At 31.4% G+C, this 19776-nt stretch overlaps 1 protein-coding gene across 1 annotated transcript in view; it reads right to left on the reverse strand.

The window, feature by feature from the left end:
• Window positions 1-12883: 12883 nt before the first annotated feature.
• LOC150081426 (mitogen-activated protein kinase kinase kinase 4-like) overlaps window positions 12884-19776 on the reverse strand; it is a 350096-nt gene continuing 343203 nt past the window's right edge. Inside the window, exons 16-17 of the mRNA XM_090380199.1 lie at window positions 18225-18404; window positions 12884-12907 (exon numbers count right to left, since the gene is read on the reverse strand). Of these exons, the coding sequence (XP_090236325.1) occupies window positions 12884-12907; window positions 18225-18404 (204 nt within the window). The remainder of the gene's footprint in view (window positions 12908-18224; window positions 18405-19776) is intronic.

A 19776-nucleotide genomic window follows, 5' to 3' on the forward strand; every position in this document is an offset into this window, starting at 1 on the left:
TTGTGAACAGTATTTTATTATGGAGAGTCTATCATAAAGTGATTTTATCGTATAGTGAACCAATCATAAAGCAGGGGTCCACTGTATTTAATTAAATAGTTTCTTCTAATAGAATAATGATAAAATAACCACTTCTTTTTCTATTATACTGATTAAAAAAAAAAAATTGAAAACTTCTTCCACTTATGCACTCTGAAAGCAGAAATGCTTTATAATGTATAAAAACAATATGATATATCTGAACCTTGAAGCATGAATACTTTACAGATGAGATGCAATTCCTGAGATCTTCACAACTTTCAGTTATTTTAAATATCTCATTCAAAAATTCAATTCACCCACACATGGCAGAGAATTACTGTATTTATAAAACCATTCACTTACTTCCATTCAGAATGTAATTTAGAAGAATATAAAATATTTACATCCATCCCATTATTAGTGTTTCCTAATTAGCCAATTAAATCAGAATATTCAGTTTTATATAGTCCCTTGCAACAATAAATATCCTCATCAATGCTATAAATACTCTGTAAGAATATAAAACACAAATTTGCTAAAAATAATTGTGCAAAGTGCAATGCTACTATGTTAGTCTATATGGCAATGCATACATACCAGTTATTAACCTACTCTTTTTTAAAGAAAAGCATGATTATTAAAAAAAAAAAAAAAGGAAAATAAAATACACACACAAGTGTAAAATTTACTGCACTAGTAAATCACATTTAACAACACTAAACACTAATGCCATTTCTTTGTAAATTTAAGTATTAGCTTTTAGAATTAAAGGATATTTGTATTTTAGTGTACTGAGTGGATCTGTCATTCATTACTTGTTAGAAAGGTTTGGTTAGCAGGTCCCAAAGCAGTATAGGGTTTTTGCAGAATTTTTCTTTGTTTTCTTTTCATCTTCAAAACAGAAAAACTGACCTTAGAACACATACAGTTCAGAGATGAATATATCAGGCTTTCTGTGACAAGTATAAATGAAAAACCTAACTTAAATTAATTGGAAAAGGTGCAGTAAAGAGCAGGAAGAGTAATTTAATTCGGTGTCGCCCAAAATACCAACAGGCCAAAATCCTGACACACCAATTGTATTTAAAAAAAGTTAGTCTATATCTCAGAAACTGTTTTTTCAATAAAAAAATGTTTTTCATGTAATCAAAATGGCCACTAAAAACATTAAAATTTTATTTGAACACATGGAACATATATATTGCAGTTATGCAAACAGTATATGATAATGTTAATATTTTATGTCATATTAATGAATAAACAACACATATATACAACCCCAGGGGCTCACATCTGGTCAGTATGGGCTTGGTATACCCAGCATCCTGAGTTGGATGTCATCATTCTTCTTTTTCTTGGTGATTCCCTTCTACTTCTGTCTCTCTCTCTCTCTCTCTCTCTCTCTCTCTCTCTCAGGGTAATTCAGAAATTTTTTTTGGCTGATGCAGCATAAGCCGCAGGCTTCCTTGCACCATATGGCTAATAATAATAATAATAATAATATATATATATACACACACTAACAGTATATAATCAGTTCACAAAAACCACATTACTGACAATAATCAGTTTAATTATATCAAAATAACACATTAAAATTTGCAAAAAATCTTACAAATTATAATCAAAAGTTTAAGTATTATAATAATAATAAGAAAATGGGATATATTTGACTGTTACACCTTTCAAAATATCAAGCCGGCACCCATGGTCATGCCTAATGTACTTGTCAAAGAAATTCGTGAAAGTACAGCCAATAACAAATACCTGTATAATTACTGTTTTAGTTATTCTAATGATATTTATGATGCAGCTGCCAAAATACACGACTCTAAATTTTCATATTCTGAAAGTATTCTTATTTCAAGTTTATCTTTAGCATTTCAACACTATACCTATAATTATTGCTCAAACGCCCTATACAAATATCAAAATTCGACTTGAAAAATTTCCAATTAAATGCAATATAATAAAGTAAAATTAATTAAGTCGTTTTTATTTGCTGATCGTATTTTAAAACTGTTTGTTTTTGTAACAGAAAACATGATCTTCAAATTGAAAGAGGTATTTGTCGTTAAAATTTTTGTTATTTTTTATATTATTTCTATACAAAATTAATCTTATAAGGTAAATTTTTACTTACTAAAAAACTAATAAATATATAGAATTATAGTCATATATTTTTACAATATAGTAGATACTGTCAGGATTCTGGCCATCGGGATTTTGGGCCAGACCCAATTTAATTCTTCATAAAAAAAGACACTCCATAGAAATCAAATTCCGGTTTTGTGAGCTGCAAAGTCTTGATGCTAGGTATTTGCATGGGGACTTGACTGAATTATTTTTAAAAAATTAAAAATTGGATGACAACATCCAATTTTTAATTGATATCTTGAAATTAAAGATTTCAAGGTATTCTTCCACCACTTGAGCTAGCAGTGGCGTTGTCATGCATGAAAAGAAAATATGGACCAACTGCACCTCTAAAATGTGCACATAGGGTTTGAGGATCTCTTTTCAGTCAGTACCTCGTTGCAGTTACGGTACCACTATCAAAAACATGAAGAGGGGTGAGGCTGTTGATAATTATTCTGCTCACGAGAACATCACCTCCACTGTAAGTGCCCTTTTCTCTGATGCTGGAGGAATGGTACCACATTACTTGTCTCCAGATGAAATAACATCTAGAATCTATATATAAGCTAAAACGGGGCTCATCAGAGAACAGAACTTGCCCCATTTGTCAGGGTTCTAAGTCACATATTCATGGTAACAGTTCTGATGAGCTCTGTGGTAGTTTGGGGTTAATGGGATACAAACCACTGGCTTCCTTGCATAGAGTTCACTTGAATTGAGTCTTCTTAACATAGTCTGTTATAATAAATGTTTTCACCCTGTGGCTGCAGCAACCTCAAGAGACAGCTGATGACAAGACATTGTAGGGTTTCATCTTGCTGTTAGAGCCAGGTACCAGTCTGTTCTGGTTGATGTCCTCAGGTGACCTTGACCAGCTTTTCTTGTAATGGTTCTTGTCTCCCGAAACTGCTTCCATAGTGTTGAGACGACACTGTGTGACACATTAAGCCAATGTGCCACCTCTGCCCGTGACTGTATAGCTTTAAGTTGTCCAATGGTCTGCCATATCAAAGAATTATCTAAATGACAACCTGTCATCCCGATACTGGAGATGTGGCTATCCCACTGAACAAGCCAAAAAAACGGGAACGAAGTAATGTGGTTGTAACCCGCATTTTTATAGGCATGAATAATTTGCAGCTCTGTAAGGTGGTAGATCGATTTCTATTGGATACCTGGACTTTGCACCACAGGATACCTATTATATCAAATATTCGCTTTCAGCAACACTTCACAATAAAATATTCACAAAAAATATTTTGTTCTGTTAATTTTGCCGAGCAGTGTATGATGATAACTTGCTTTTACTGTGGCAATCTTTATAAATACATTTTGAATAATAAATAATACCTATTAAATTATTTTTATTAATTAGTTTGTACAATATACTATACTTTTGTAATTTGAAATGTCAAATTAATGCTTATGCCATTATTTAATTATCACTGGGAATGTGAATGTATATTGTTTATTGTGTAAGTGTGATATAACTGAAGTGTCAAATAAAGGAAAGGTGACTTTATTAAACACATTATAACAGAAGTGAGAGTGCAGGGCAAGTAGCAAAAGTAACAAGTGGCCAAAATGATAAAATAATTTTTTTTATTGAGATCTTGGCAAAAGAAATCATTCAAAACTAGCTGTTCAAGTTTTTGTAAAAATCCTTCAAATTTGAAAATTTGGCACCCTGATTTTCTAAATATTTTCCTGGGGGGGGGGGGTATTTCTCGACATGCCAGAAGTTTATATTTTGCAAAAAAAAAAAAAAAAAAAAAAAAAAGCCCCAATATTAATTAAGCTCATCAGCTACTTAATTATTTCAGAACATGCTTAATTTTAAAATTGCAGTAAAAAAAATTTACTTTTTGCTTCCATGAAAATAAAGTTAATGTAAACATATTACAGAAATTATATTAAAGATCCAAGTCATGAGGAGACAATTACTTTAGAGGTGTTTTATAAAATTAAGAGCTGTGAAACTGAAAAAAAAATATTTTATTATATAAAAAAAAGTTTTTATTACTGCAAGCCACAAAAACCATACTAAAAAACTAAGTGTCTATCACTAACTAATAGTACGTGCAATATTGTACATTCATTTGATATGGAATCAAACTAGCTATGGATTTATCGATTAAATGTTTTTAAGAAATGTCAGCTGTATTTTCCTGATGCCTTAAGTGGATTTTGTTGAGTTGGAGGATTAAGAACATAATGATTTAAGGCAAATCCTTAAGGAGTTCAGATTGAAATTAAAAAGATTTACATCTTTAAAAGTTTTCATGTCTTTTTAATGTTTGTCAGGGATAATCTGCATTATTATACACAAATAACTTTTTCAAATGTGAATATAACTTGAAATGTAAAGAGATCACATATCTCATATTGGTTTGGAGTTCCATGGATAAAACGTGGGCATGTCAAAATAAAAACTGAGCCCTACATTAGTCCAAAAAACCCAGTAAATTTTACATTGAAGCACATGATCTGCCGTTACATATTCTCAGAACTTGAGTTACGAAAATAAGTTGGTTTTTTTTTTGCAGTTTCCTTCACAAAAATCACTTTTAAAGATTATTTATTTTTTTTTAAATTTAAAAGTTCATCAAATCACATAAGAAAAGCTTAAAAGCCCATAAAGAATTATGAGAACTTCATAAAACATATTTAACAAAAGTACATAATTTAATTATATATATATATACACACACACACACACACACATTATATATAAAATATATAAAACATTCCAAAGGTATTTGAAAGCATTTAACAGCCATCAAATTGAAAATGCAGTGATAACAACTATTAATACATTTAAATAAATCTTTATTTGTCGTACCAAACTAAATAATGTGTTACACTGGTGAATGACAAATTCCCTTCACAGCAGTAAATGACATTTATTAAGAGATCAAAGAGAACATGCATTCTTCTATTAAAGGTAAATATAAAATTAATGCATTTTCATGGTTAGTTAAGTTTTATTAACTTTAGGGTCATTGGAGGGTTGGGGACTATTTAACCAGAAGGGCCACCCACCTTCCACATCTCTTAAGACAAAGGTTTGTGAAAAATATATTGTGTCCTGACGGGATGTTTACTCCTCATCTTGTCAGTCCAGTGGCATATCCAGTCAAAAAGGAGCCAGATATATGGCTATCAAATGACAACAATAGGTTGCCAAATATAGAACTATGCTGACCACACTGGATAAATTATAAATTGAAATCATTACAGGATGATGAAGTTGATAAGGTCTTTAGTAGTTAAATATGACTGTTCCTGTAGTTATTTAACTACTGGAACAAACACAAGGGTAGATACAATCAAAGTCAGCTTAAATGGCAAAGAAAAAAATGGCAGAAAAACTAGATTGATATATCAGAATGCAAAGTTCCCTTGCCAATCACATGGGATACATTCTTGAAATGTTTGTCAACTGTGGTGAGGGATACTGCAGGTGGCAAGACCAAGGTCCTGTACAAATAGGAGATTTAGAGGGAAAAAATAATTATTCCAATAAAATATATGAAAAAAAAAAAAAAAACCCCAGTAAATTTCGTTTTACGTTTATACAACATAAATGATAAGGTTGAAAATACAATAAGAAAAAAATTAAAAACAAGGCGATGGAACCAGTTATATGCACAGACACACACATTCACTTCAGCTTATTGAATGTTTAGAGGACATAATAAAGAGTTAAATAAATGTTAGTTTACATTTCCGTATAGCAAATCCAGTAATCGTTGGTGACATGAAAATAACAGAGAGAGAGAGAGAGAGAGATAGCGACAATGGCATATCCACACACAATACTGTATATAATTGGAATTACCAACTGAATCACTAACATATATATTTTACAGTGACTGAAAGTGATCTGAACCAAAGTTAATAATTTGCACATAAAGGAAATAAATTAGAGGAATATAAAGGCAAATAAATTAGAGGAAAAAAGGCACATTAAATTGAATGCATATTTTTTAAAATTCTGTAATGAAAGGAAATAAATATATGCTATCATAATATTTACTTGATGTTATATTAATTTTATGGCAAAAAAAGGGTCTGGACTGCTATGAGTTACATATTTTCTAAAATATACTGCAAAGAAAATTAATTGTTGACTACTGGTATATGAATACTGAAAAATGCATCACTGAGAGGGTAAAATGTAAACAAATCCGCTCTCCCTGCACCAAGGTGAATTTACCATGGGTGTAGCGGAGTTGCTCCTCAAAGTCATGTGGGTCCTGGCCCAAGACCTTATTTTTAGGATATCTAAAAATGTGTACTAGGGTGCTAGATAACAAAATCTTGGCCCCCCCCACTCCAAGACCTTCCCACATAATATAATTGTTGGGTGATTTTGTTCAAGGGGACGGGACTGAACTGCACATGTGTTAAAAAAAAAAAAAAAAAGAAATGTAGACTTAAAATTTTGGTATCCAATTATTAAATCATGTTACCTCAAACATGATTTAATAATTGGACAGTTGGGGAGGGATTCTTGTATCAGGATTCAGAGAAACCAAGAGGATAGATATAGGGACACTGCAACTAAAAAATAATTATAAAATAATTCTGGAAGTAAGATGCACTGCAAGGAAGGTGTAGCAATAGCTTTTAGAAGTAGTCTGAAAGAAAGTTTTGTGTGGGAAGCATTATTCACTAGATTTATGGTGACAAAATTTAAGATAGAAAATGGCAATTACTAATGGTAATTAGTGAAAGAAACAAAAGGGTGTTCTTATCAGCAAAGGCTTCAGTTCTGCAAATTGCAGCATCTAGAGACTAAGCACCTACGAGGAGATCTGATTGAAGTGTTTAAGGCTTTGAATGAACTGAATAAGTTCACTGCTGATGGAATCCAATATCTTGCTCGGAGGGAGCATAAATTCAAATCAAGGAAGGATGGTTGCCAGATAGATGTGTGGAAGTTTTCCTTCAGCAAGCAGGTAGTTGATTGTGGGAGCAAACTTTCACCTGGTGTTATATAAGTGGGTAGTTTGAATAAATTCAAGGAAGAACTAGACAAACTGTTAGAGTGGATGGACAGGTGATATGTTTTTGGCTGGTGCTGTATAAACTCGCTTTCTTGCATTATTTGCTGCTAATAATACTATATTAATATCTGTAGTCACTCTGAATTATCATGTTGAATAATTGCTTTAGCTGTTTCAGTGCATTTTAAGAAGAGTGATTTTACTGAGAGGCAAATTTGCATCAAAATTTTCACATTAGGAAAAAGTGAAACAGAAATCCATAGGATGTTAAAAGCAGCTTTCAAAAAAGTTGCATTGTGTCATTTGAATACTTTTTGATGGTTTGCAAAGTTTAAGGAGGGGTGCCTATCCATTGAAGATGGTCCTCACTCTAGATACCCTTCAACTTTGGATAAATACCAATGATTTGATTATTTGTTTTTATCATCTGATCAGGAGATCAACATTTAACTATCCGCAAAGTTTCTAGTGAAACTGGTATTTATTATGGGACATGTCAATCAATTTTAACACAGGATTTGAGAATTCAAGACATTTCAGCTGAGTTTATGCCCCCCCATTCTCACTGAGAATGGGGGGCATAAACACAGAGAACAGCGAGTTCTTTCATATCATGGTCTTTGTTAATGTGCTGCCGTTGCTGACCCACACTAATTCTTTCATAATTACTGTGATGAATCATGGGTGTGACATGGCTAGGTGATGAATCATGGCTATGACCCAGATAAAAAAGGCCCAGTCTCTCAATGCAAGACTTAACCTTTTCTAAGGCTCAAAAAAGCAAGATAATCTTGATAAAATGTGAAGATCATGCTTATCATATTTTTTGACTCACAAGATATGAATTTGTCCTGCATGGTGAAACAATGAACCAGCAATGCTAGAAACAGTTCTGGTGATTGTGTGATGTTATTTAGGTGTGTGATGTTATTTAGGGAAAATGGCTGGAAACACGAGCTTCAGTGAAATTGGTGCCTGCACATTTCACACTCTCCATTCAAGAATTTCTTGTGAAGCACTCTATCACTGGTCCTCCATCCAACATATTTATTAGGTTTAGCTCCTTCACCATTTTCTAAATAATAGTTTAGTCCCTGAACTTTCTGATTACACCATGCATTATTTGATTCAATTTCATCAACTTATGATCCTGAATTATTTTAAGAATTTCTTTAATTTCACCTTATTTAATCCTGCATCATATTGAATCTTGTTGAAAAGGAATGCTCTCAAGTGTCAGTTTTTGAAACTATCTGAAATATAAAAATGGCTGATTACTTTGTAAACATGGTTGACAGATGGCAGTATATCTCTGTAGAGTTTCAAGAGAATATGAACAGGTACAGATGTAATTTGTTGAGATTGCATTGAAAGAAACCACAAAACATAATATATACATTTTACTCTTTTGGTCCCTTATATGAAAAAAGGATAAATATACATGAAAACTTGCAAAAGGGTCAAAATTAACCTCAACATACATTATGATACAGAAATATGTACAATTGTACCCATGCATAATTTTTGATGAAATAATTGATGAAAATGTTTAGTGTCAGCAATAAGGAGATGACTGAAGTTCTGGGTACCTTAGCGAATTGAATCCTGTAATTATTAACTTAATTTGGTTTGGATAGAACTCCATTTACAACTTGATGGATATTATGTTAGTAAATAGAATATCCTAGTGTGGGCCTCAAAAAAGGTATAAACAAAAAATCACCTTTGTGAAATTGAAGAAACCTTTTCATATTCTAAAATCAGGGCCGTGCAAATGGAGGGAGCATTGGATGTGCTGTACCAGGGGCCCCAATCAAGGGAGCCATCAAAGTCTCAACATAAATAAACGAGGCCCTTTAACCTCTTTTGCATCCAGGTCCCTAAGTACCCTATCTAAAATTAATGATATGGTGTGCAGTTTAAGGCTAGGACTACTGTACCTGTCGAAATTTTCTTTTTTTAAAATTTTTAAAATGAGTAAATGTAGGGTTGAATTTCCTTTCAGAATTTGTAATCATATAATCAACATCCTGATTTGGCTATCTTATGCATCCATTCTTAATCCCTCTTGGGATTAAGAATGGGATTACCTTATGGGATCAGTAAAGAATAATATCTACCAAAATAATCCATACATGGATACAGAGATCAAAGTTATGAAAAATATTAATGAACAGAACTACGCTATTACACATTCTCTCAGTTTATCTTTTGTCTCTATCTTTTAAAATAACAAGTAACACTGATAAAAAAACTGTTACCATAACAGCAAAATTAAAAGCTACCATAAGAATCATTTTACATAATTGTGATAATTTAACAATTACATATTCCATAGAGACATTACGATGACTCAGCATTGCTAATATAGCATTCAACTTCTGAGTAATGAGGTAGAAATACCGGCAGTAGTGGCATGTCATGCTGATGTACCCGAATGGCAATTCTTTTCCTGAATATTAGTAATGCAATTAATTCAATGAGCCCATTAGTATAAATGCATATAATTTACTTGAGATATATTTAAGACTTAATATATGTTATACACTTGTCCTAATTATTCTGTGCACAAATAACATTATTATCTATAAAAATATATATGTATTTACATTACTTTTTCTTTCATCTAAAAAGGATAACACCTATCATAAAACTTAAGTGCTTTCTGGGACTATTCCATAACCATATATTTTGAAATAACTATTATTATAAATTAGTAAAAGTAAAGTACACCTTTCCTGGATGATATCATCTAGATTACATTTCATTTCACTGAAAATACAGATAATTAATGACATCTTTCTGCATTTTCAGGTAAAATGATAAACTCTGGTTACAAATCATTTGTGAAATACATAAAAAAAAAAACAACCATATCTGAGCATATACACACCATATTTATTTACATACAATGTGCAGCTACATTTCATAATTGTAATAACTATTAAGAATATACCCAAATATATTAATTGACCTATTAATACTTTATGCAGTTGCACTTTTTGAAATGTTATTTTAGATACAATTCAGATGAAGCTTGTTTCTCAAAGTCTATAAAGGCCACATTTTCATTTACTGTTAGATCTGAGCATTGGTAAGATCAAAACGATAAGGAAATACACTGCTGCACAATTAAGAGTGAAGCTAAAGCTGCAAACTTTGAAATATTAGAACAAAGTACCAGAAACAACTAAAACTGGCAACCTGAATAAAAGTGGCGTTGACTAAATCATCAGGATAAAGTGCAGGGAGAGTTGGAAAACAAAAGGTTCTCAGGCAATATGCCAATATTTTGAATATCCTTATTATGTTAAACATAATGGTACAGTCACACAAGTGAGATGACAGTAGTCATACCAGAAAGAAAGAAATAAGAATTAAGAGGTGTGGTAGCCAAGTTGCTACTATTTAATAAACATTTTAGTTGTATCAAAGATGATATCTAGAAGGCTTCAACCTGTTAGGAAAAGGATGCTGAAATACTGACAAATAAATGATTGCTAAGATTAGAGAAAACTTTAAAACTGAAATGAAAAAAAGATAAATGATCAAAAAAAAAAAACCCCTTATGGTTTCATGATCCTATTACATTGTGCTTATGGAAAAAAGTTATTTGACTAATGCAAAACTGACTAGCACATGCTTTTCTAGGAACATATTACTCACATCAGTCAAACGAGTGTGCATGAAAGCTTTTAGTAACATATTAAAGTATTCAATATTTTGTGCTGTTAATCATGAATATTGTATAATAGTGAAATTTCCGGAAATTGTATGTATTTCATAAAATTCAGACAACAGTTAACAAAGTAACTTTTGCAAAATCAAGTTATATCAGCTCAAAATATTTACATCATTATGGTCATAAAATTATGCCATTAAAAGCAAAACAGAAAAAAAAAAAACGATGTTAAAGAAAAATATTTTTGTATTGGATATTAGCAATTACTGAATTTATGTTGATAACAGTGAAATGTTATTAAAACAACATTATTAAAATTGGGCACTACTATATATATGTACCTACAGAGAATGTTTGGACATGTTTTACAGTGCATTAGCAATGTTTATGAGAGAACTGGTATAGTCTACTGCTGGCTGCCACAGTGGAAGTGGTAAAATTGATATTAAATTTTGGGTAAAGTAGGGGAAATATGTAAATAAGACAAATCAGATGCTAAACAAGTTGCTGAACATCCACTTTGGGAATGAAGATGCCCAAAGTGGATGTTCAGCAACTGACAAGATAAATATGTTCAGTTAAGTGGCTAACATCACTAAACTAATTTAACTAAACAGAGTCGTTTTGAAAGTCTGCCTAATCTGAAAGTTCACCTTGTTCACCCAGTTTGGCTCTCTGCAATTTTTCTCCTTTCTGAGTCAAAAAAACTGATTGTAAGTAAAAAGATTTTCCAGCAATGATGACTTTAAAAAAAATAACATGTGTTCTTGAAGGGTATGTTAAAAGAAATGTTTGTGATAGTCAGGGCCATGCAAATGGGGGGGGGGGGGTACATTGTATGTGGCATACAAGGGCCCCCGATTTAGGGTTGCATCCAGGTCCCCAAGTACCTTTGCACGGCCCTGTTAACAGTGACAACAGTGTGGATGAAAGTTTAGTTTCACAAGGGGATTGCAGCTGTACATGAATTGCTTGTACTTGGCTGCACGTCTTGCATGAAAAGTTTAACCATGAAGGTTAATGAACAGGCATATGATGTTTTTGATAATAGCAAAAATATAACTTAAATGGATAAGGAAAAGAACTTTTAACTTTTGAGAAAAGGCTAAATTGCAGGAAAAATGTAAGAATGAATGAAGAAGTGAAAAAATTAGAGATTTACTAATTTTTGACCCTCTCAAAACTATTATCTACACAAACAAAAAGCTTTAAATTAGCAGTATCTCAGAGTCATTGAGCTGTGTAAATAAAATAATGCTAAAAGGTTTTCTTTGTTCATTTGTTTACATTTATTATTGTAATTGTTTCATGACTGCTATTAATTATACAATTATTTTTAATATGCTCTTGTTTAGTATTGAAAATAACTATATTTTGATGCATGCATGAAACTCCCCAGTGTCAATTTCCTATGAATCAGATTGCACTTGTAGTTAGTAGCAACCAGAAAGTTTCCACTGCAGTTCCTAAAAAGTAGCAACAGGGAAATGAATGAATTACTAGCCAACCTGTAGGTATACAAAACTGATTAAAGAAGGAAAAAATTTGAAGAAGATAAGCAATGTTGCTAATGAAGTACAATACACATTAAAAATTATATATATATATATATATATATATATATGTATATATATAAAGACCTTATTGTGATTTTTTTAAAATTCAGTCATTTTCATAAATAACAGAATATTTTGTTGATAAAATGAATCTCACAACATTTGTAAATAATGTTTAGTAATTTTTTTATATTAAAAGTAAACACTAATTTCAAAATATATTATGATATATCATATGTAAGCAGATATGGTGCATAAACAACATCTGTAAAATAAATAGCACCTATGTACAGAGTTTAGTACTTTATGATGCTTTAGATAAGAGCAGCTATATAACTTAAACGGATAAAGAAAATAAATGACAAATGCATCTATACAATTTAATTCGTCGATGAATTGAGGGAAATATAAGTTTAAGCTTTTCTTAAATGCATCATAGGAGAGACATTGGTCTGTTTTAAAACAATAAGAAATCAGCTGTCATCCTCTTCATAAACCTGAAATGAAATTAAATAAAATTTTATAAAGATATACAAATGTGTGCACACAAGTACCAATGTCAACTTAACTGGAACATAAGTCTATATATCAACTAAAAATTAATAGGGGATAGTAATTAATGAGCTTTATAAATTAAGCATTCTACTATTATTAATTATTCATATTCAGAAGGAATGCATGTTAAAACTTTACAAGAAAGATTCTGAAATTATATGAGAAAATTCCAGTTGTAAAATACAGATATGCTTTGATCACAAATTGCAGTATAAGCAACTTAGGCAATACATACATTGTATTATATATCATGAATGTTCAATTACCAGAAAGGAGAGGTCAACATTTTTTAAACACAAATTTTGTGTAGACATAGGTCCACAAGCAAGTGTTTTAATTATCAACATACACCCTGCAGCTAATAACAATAGTTTCAAGGGAGATATACAGATGTAATCTGTTGACAGTTAAAGACCTTTAAAGAACCTTCAAAACATATGTTCATACTCCTTTGGCCCCTTACATCAAAACAAACAAAAAAAAAATGTATACATACATGTATACATAAATGTACTTTATGTATACCTGTGAAAGGGTTAAAGTCTCGCTCCAATTTTCAGAACTTTCTCTTTAGAAAATATACACTAAACTCCTGACACACTAGAGTCCACACCTCTAACCCTCTTCTCTAAGATACTTGTATAAAAATTTTAATACACTGAAGAGTGAAGTTCATCTGCAATTACTACATTCAACATTATTTCTTCTTTTATATACTGGTGTAATTACCTTTTGCAAGTGAGTTTTTGGTTTATATGCTGTATGCATATAAACCAAATACAATCCAGAGTAAAATTTTTTGTAAAAACTGACAATCTACATTCAAAAATGCTTTTAAATATTACTGTTTTCCTACTTTAACTTTATAGCCAACCATTAGAGTGGGATTACTGTCAAAAGTAAAATCAAAATTGATATTTCATAAAAAAATTGTAAAAAAAACTCATTATAGGCCACCATAGCTGGGTGGTCATGTGCGAAGGTACATAAGCACACTTGCCTTGAGTGATTGGGGTTCAAGCCCGTGACTGTTAAATATGTTGCTGTTTCTTGTATTCTCTTTATCTTGTGAACTCCTCTGACCAGATGGTCATCTCGGAGTATAAACAGAAAATTTATTTATTTATTTATTTTTTTTTTTGTAGATTTGCAATATCTTCTACATTTACTTATGTATTATTTGATTCAGTTCATCAACTTCTGAATTCCAGAGAATTTTTTTTAAATTCTCAAATTTTGTTCAACCTACCAATGTTGATTTTCAAAACTATTGTAAACATAAAATGGCTACTATTACTTGTTAAACACAGTTGATAGGTGACAGCATATCTCTATAACCCCGGGGTCTCACATCTGGTGAGTATGGGTCTGGCACACCCAGGGTCCTGAGCTGGATATCATCATTCTTCTCTTTCTTGGTGATTCCCTTCTACTTTTGACTCTCTCTCTCTCTCTCTCTCTCTCTCTCTCTCTCAGGGTAACTTGGGAATTTTTTTTTTTTTTTTTTTTTTTTGGCTGGGGCAGCATAAGCTTCGGGCTTCCTTGCACCCTGCAGCTAATAACAATAGTTTCAAGGGAGATATACAGATGTAATCTGTTGACAGTTTTAAAAGAACCTTCAAAACATATGTTCATACTCCTTTGGCCCCTTACATCAAAACAAACAAAAAAAAAAAATGTATACATACACACATACCTGTGAAAGGGTTAAAGTCTCGCTCCAATTTTCAGAACTTTCTCTTTAGAAAATAACCACTGGATAATGAAAACAGCTATTGTGACACTATGACATAGTGTCACAACCACTGTAACAAGATGTTCCCACTAGGTTTCAGCATTTCCAGTCTAATTTCATTTAAACAATTTGTCTTTCCAAACTTGATATTTTCTATGGCCTTTTTACCTCAATAATAGTCATGAAATTAGAAATGACATCCTTAATTTCCTCTATTTCAATCTTTTCCTCTTAATCAGCTTTTTTTTGTTTAGCAATTTATCAAAGTATTTAGTATTATAAATGATGCAAGGAAGCAACCTTATACAGAATCAGCAAAAAAATAAATAAAAAAAGAGAAACACCCATATTATTTGTCTATCTTTTCTAACAATAAATAATAATTTGTATAGTTCAAATTTATTCAGATTATCTCAATACCAGATGGAGATCTATGTGATCAAATTTTCACACATCTGTTATGCAACCAACCCTTTTCATTTTAAATTTATGTTCCTCGTTAAAAAACACTTCATTTGGGTCTCTTGGCAGGTGCCTAGTATCTAGACACTGCAATTTACAAAACTGAAGTTTTTTTTGGTAAAAGAATCCTTTTGTATTGCTGACTAATCTTGTTGCTCTTCTTCTTTGCTTTTGTTTCAATAAATCCACATCTTCCTAAAATGAAGCTTACATGACAGTACAATTACTTCCTTGTCCTTGCTGGCAAAATTCCTGTATATATTAATGACAGAATTCCATGAGCTATCCTAGCAGCCTATCAGCACTCCTCAGAGAATTTAGTGTCAGACTGTACAATTATCTATAGGTCTTTTTCATTCTCAACCACCTTGAGTGAGTTAATAACCACCAAAGCTTGGCTTATATTCAATTCTGAGACAAATTCATAGTCCCACCTAAGTTGCTAATATCTTTTTAAATCATACAGCCTAACCATAAAAGGTGAATTTTGCTGTACATCTAAAAATCTAGGACACCTCCAGGACAGCTGTTTTCAGGCTTACTGACTTCGAATCAACTGATGGGTAGTCTTTATTAGCAAATTTATGTCAAATTGTAAATAATGTATTTTGTACATGTAATGAAAATAATAAAAATTGTATAGAGCACAGCAACCCAGTTCTAGGTTTTAAAAGTATACATAACAGTATAGTTTAGGGCTAAAGCCTCAGGTTAGGTAGGGAGTTAACTAATGTGCAAGTTAGTGCAATTGCATCATTTCTGCACGTAACCAACTACTTAAATAGTTATAAATTGGCATCATTAAGTATATTTATATTGTGAATACCTTCACAACGAGTTGTCATAATATTGCACTACCTCGAATAAGTAATGCTTCACCATAGGAGAAGACTATTGTTACTTATTTTCAGCGTTTTTTTTTAATAGTTTACGGCTAAAGCCTCAGGTTACGTAGGGAGTTAACTAATGTATAAGTTAGTTAACTTGTACATTAACTAACCCACTCAGAATAAGTAGCAATAGTCTTCTCCTATGGTGAAGCATTGCTTATTCGAGGTAGTGCAATATCATGGCAACTCGTGAAGGTATTCACAATATGAGATATACTTAATGATGTCAATTTATAACTACTTAAGTAGTTGGCTTTGTACAGAAATGATGCAATTGCACTATCTTGTACGTTAGGTATACATAACTGAAAAAAGACCACAAAAAGCAGAAAAATACAATTCCTACATCTTTTAAAATTGTACATTTACAGTACTTTCAAAGAATAAATAAAAAATTTATGGATGGAGGGTTATTGATGGAAGCATTTCTAATTAGCTGTGATTCCCTATATAAAGGATTTTCTAAGAAGGCTGAAATCATGTTGACATTTAAAAAATTAGAGCTTTCCAGTAAAACAGTCACAGTAAGGATAAGGGCCATCTGCACAGATGTGCAGCTGTGACACTAAAATTCAATATAGTGGATGCTGTTTATTGTGATCACCTTGGGATTCAGCTAAATTGATAATAATAACTGACTGCTAACAGCAAAATGCAGCTGTATAGTGATGTTTATTGATGCAGAGTGTAAATATGTACATAAAAAGGTGGAAGTGAACAGAAATAAAAAGTGAATATCAAACATTATACAATACTTTAATTTGACTGTCTACTATTTTTTTGTGGAAGTCATCAGTAAAAGTGAAACTGTCATAATGTTTCTGGAAATACATACAGACCATTAGAAACAAATAAAGAAAATATTAAAATCAACAATTAGAAAAGGGTTAATGCTCTACTGTAAAACAGTGAGAGCAGTAGGAGTACAGTTATAGTACTTTCTTTCATGGAGTAGTGACACCGACAACCATACAAAATAAAAGCAGTAACTAGACATAAACATGTTGGAGTTTAAAAACAAATCAAATGTTACATAATCACTTTCACTGCATGTGCATAAACCACGATAAGGCAAAAAAGTGATAACATAAAATGAAGTACTGATTACAATGAACGGCACGTTTTTCTGTGTATTAGTATATATATCTGATCAGGACTTCATAAAAGTGATAATATTATGCAAATGATAACATTATCAGTGATTACAAGTGGTGTGCACTGTATAGGCAATTGTTATTGGATTACACTTCTATCTGATGAATCAACTGATGTAAGGGATACTTCATAACTTACTATAATGATTGGAATGGCATTTAATCATTTGTTTATTAAATGAGAATTAACAAAGGCAGTGATGGGCTTTGGGAAAATATGATTTCGGACTGTTCTATTGACTTTTAAAATTAAAAAAATCCTTACAATTTGATATCAGTACAAAATTTATTTATATTATCAAAAGCAAAACGGATAATGAAAAATCAAAAACACAATCTAAAAATTAGTTCGTTTTAAAATTATTTTTCAAAATAATACAGTATTTAAATTGTTCTTACTGCATTTTATACATTCAACCCAAAGTATGAATGCCAAACATATCAATGCAAAAATAAATATAATAATAAATAAAATATGTCATACATTTTTTGTGAGTCTATTGACTAGATATGAAGTGGAGTCCCCTAAAGTCAGGAGGATTCTGGCAGACATCCACTTTTCCCATTGAATAAAGTGGCCCAATTAAAGGTATTATGCAAAGGAAAAGTTATTTATCAAAGGTTTGAAACTTGTGTGATGAAGCTAAATTTGCCTTGAATTCACCAAAATAATAAATTCTATTTTGACATTTGTAATTATAAAACAGGTTAATTTAAAGCTCTTCTGAATGAACTCATCTAACCACCTCAGAAATGCAGAAGCAGCATTCATTAAGTTCTCATACTGGGAGAAGGACGTTTTCCCATACAACTGGCCTGTTCCAAGCACATTCTGCCAATGAATGGTTACCCAGTCACTCTGCATACATGAAATAATGCACAGAAATGGTCTTGAACTATGATAATCAAGAAAAGCCAGAATATATTTTTATGTCTTCATTACTGTATTTTTTTTTATTAACAACAAAAAGTAACCTACTTAGAATAAAGTAAAGTTGAATAACTCTTTATGATATACCTTAGTGAATGGATGATCAAGTAATTGACTAGTAGTCCAACGTTCTTTAGGGTTGTGAACTAAACAGTGACCAAGAAAATCCTTCATTTCTTCACTTAAATCATCTGGAATATCTGGAATTTTCCCCATTCCAACTGCAAACATGATTTGGTAGCTATGATCGTGATCATGCCATGGTCTCTGAAAGAAAAATTGAAAAATTTAGAGAATTATTAAAATTCCAAAAATAAGTATAAAGTTATAGAATTTTAAGCATTTAAGCATTTCGCTATTTTTATACTAATTCCAAAAATATTAAATATTAAAAAATAGCATACAGGTTTGTGCAAATGCATCATATTAGTACACAGCTAAACTCTGAATTAGCAAATTTTTGCAAAGGCAGCATCGTTTAAGTTATATCTCATATTGTGAATACCTTCACAACGAGTTGCCATGATATTGTACTACTTTGAATAAGTAATGCTTCACCAAAGGAGAAGACCGCTGTTACTTATTCTCAGCAGCTACCATCATAACTTAAACGATGCCGCCTTTGCAAAAATTTGCTAATTCAGAGTTTAGCTGTGTACCAATATGATGCATTTGCATTAATCTGTACACTGTCTAATTCTCTCACAGCCTGAGGCTTAACCCCTTAAAGCATTTTAGTTTTTAATATTAAAAAATATAAATGTATGGCTCCAGAGCTCAATGGTGTAACATATGCCTACTATTTGAAAAGGTTTAGGTTCAAAATCCTACTCAGAATCCTGTTTAGTTTCAGATCCTGTCAATAGCCAGAGAAACTTTTGTTAGAAGCTGAATCAGTTAATCTCAAATCAAGGTAAGAGGCCCCCCCAAAAATAAAACAGTCAAATCAAGATTTCAAATATACAATTTACAGATATTTATTATATAGTATGAATCAGAGCTGTACTACTCAATATGTTCTATGTTGATAATAATATTAGTGCGCAGAACACTTCCGTATGATACCCTCCAGAAATTAAAACGAAAAAATCGACAACTTACCGGTACATTAGAGTAAAATATAAATAATTAAATAATCAATTTAGCACAATTTAAAACAATTAAAAATCAAATTAACGCAATTAAAAGAATCTAACGAAAATATTCAAAACGATTTTCCTTCTTGAAGCGTTGTCAGCTTTAGGAAGGAAAATCGTTTCGAATATTTTCGTTAGAACATATTGCGTTGTCAGCTTCAGGAAGGAAAATCGTTTTGAATATTTTCGTTAGATTCTTTTAATTGCATTAATTTGATTTTTAATTGTTTTAAATTGTGTTAAATTGATTATTTAATTATTTATATTTTACTCTAATGTACCGGTAAGTTGTCGATTTTTTAATTTTAATTTCTGGAGGGTATCATACAGAAGTGTTCTACGCACTATATTGAGGTAAACTCCTCTTATTATTTTACTAATAAGATATTTATTATATATGCTTTCTGAAAGAGAACAGAGAAGTGGCTGGCTGATTACACTAGCCAACACGATTTCTACCTCCAAGAACTTAAATGCTTTTTTTTTTTTTAACCAATTTTTAT

The sequence above is a fragment of the Mastigoproctus giganteus genome, chromosome 8 (genome assembly GCF_048544385.1).
Source record: "Mastigoproctus giganteus isolate SK-2022 chromosome 8, ASM4854438v1, whole genome shotgun sequence".
Lineage (NCBI taxonomy): Eukaryota > Metazoa > Arthropoda > Arachnida > Uropygi > Thelyphonidae > Mastigoproctus > Mastigoproctus giganteus.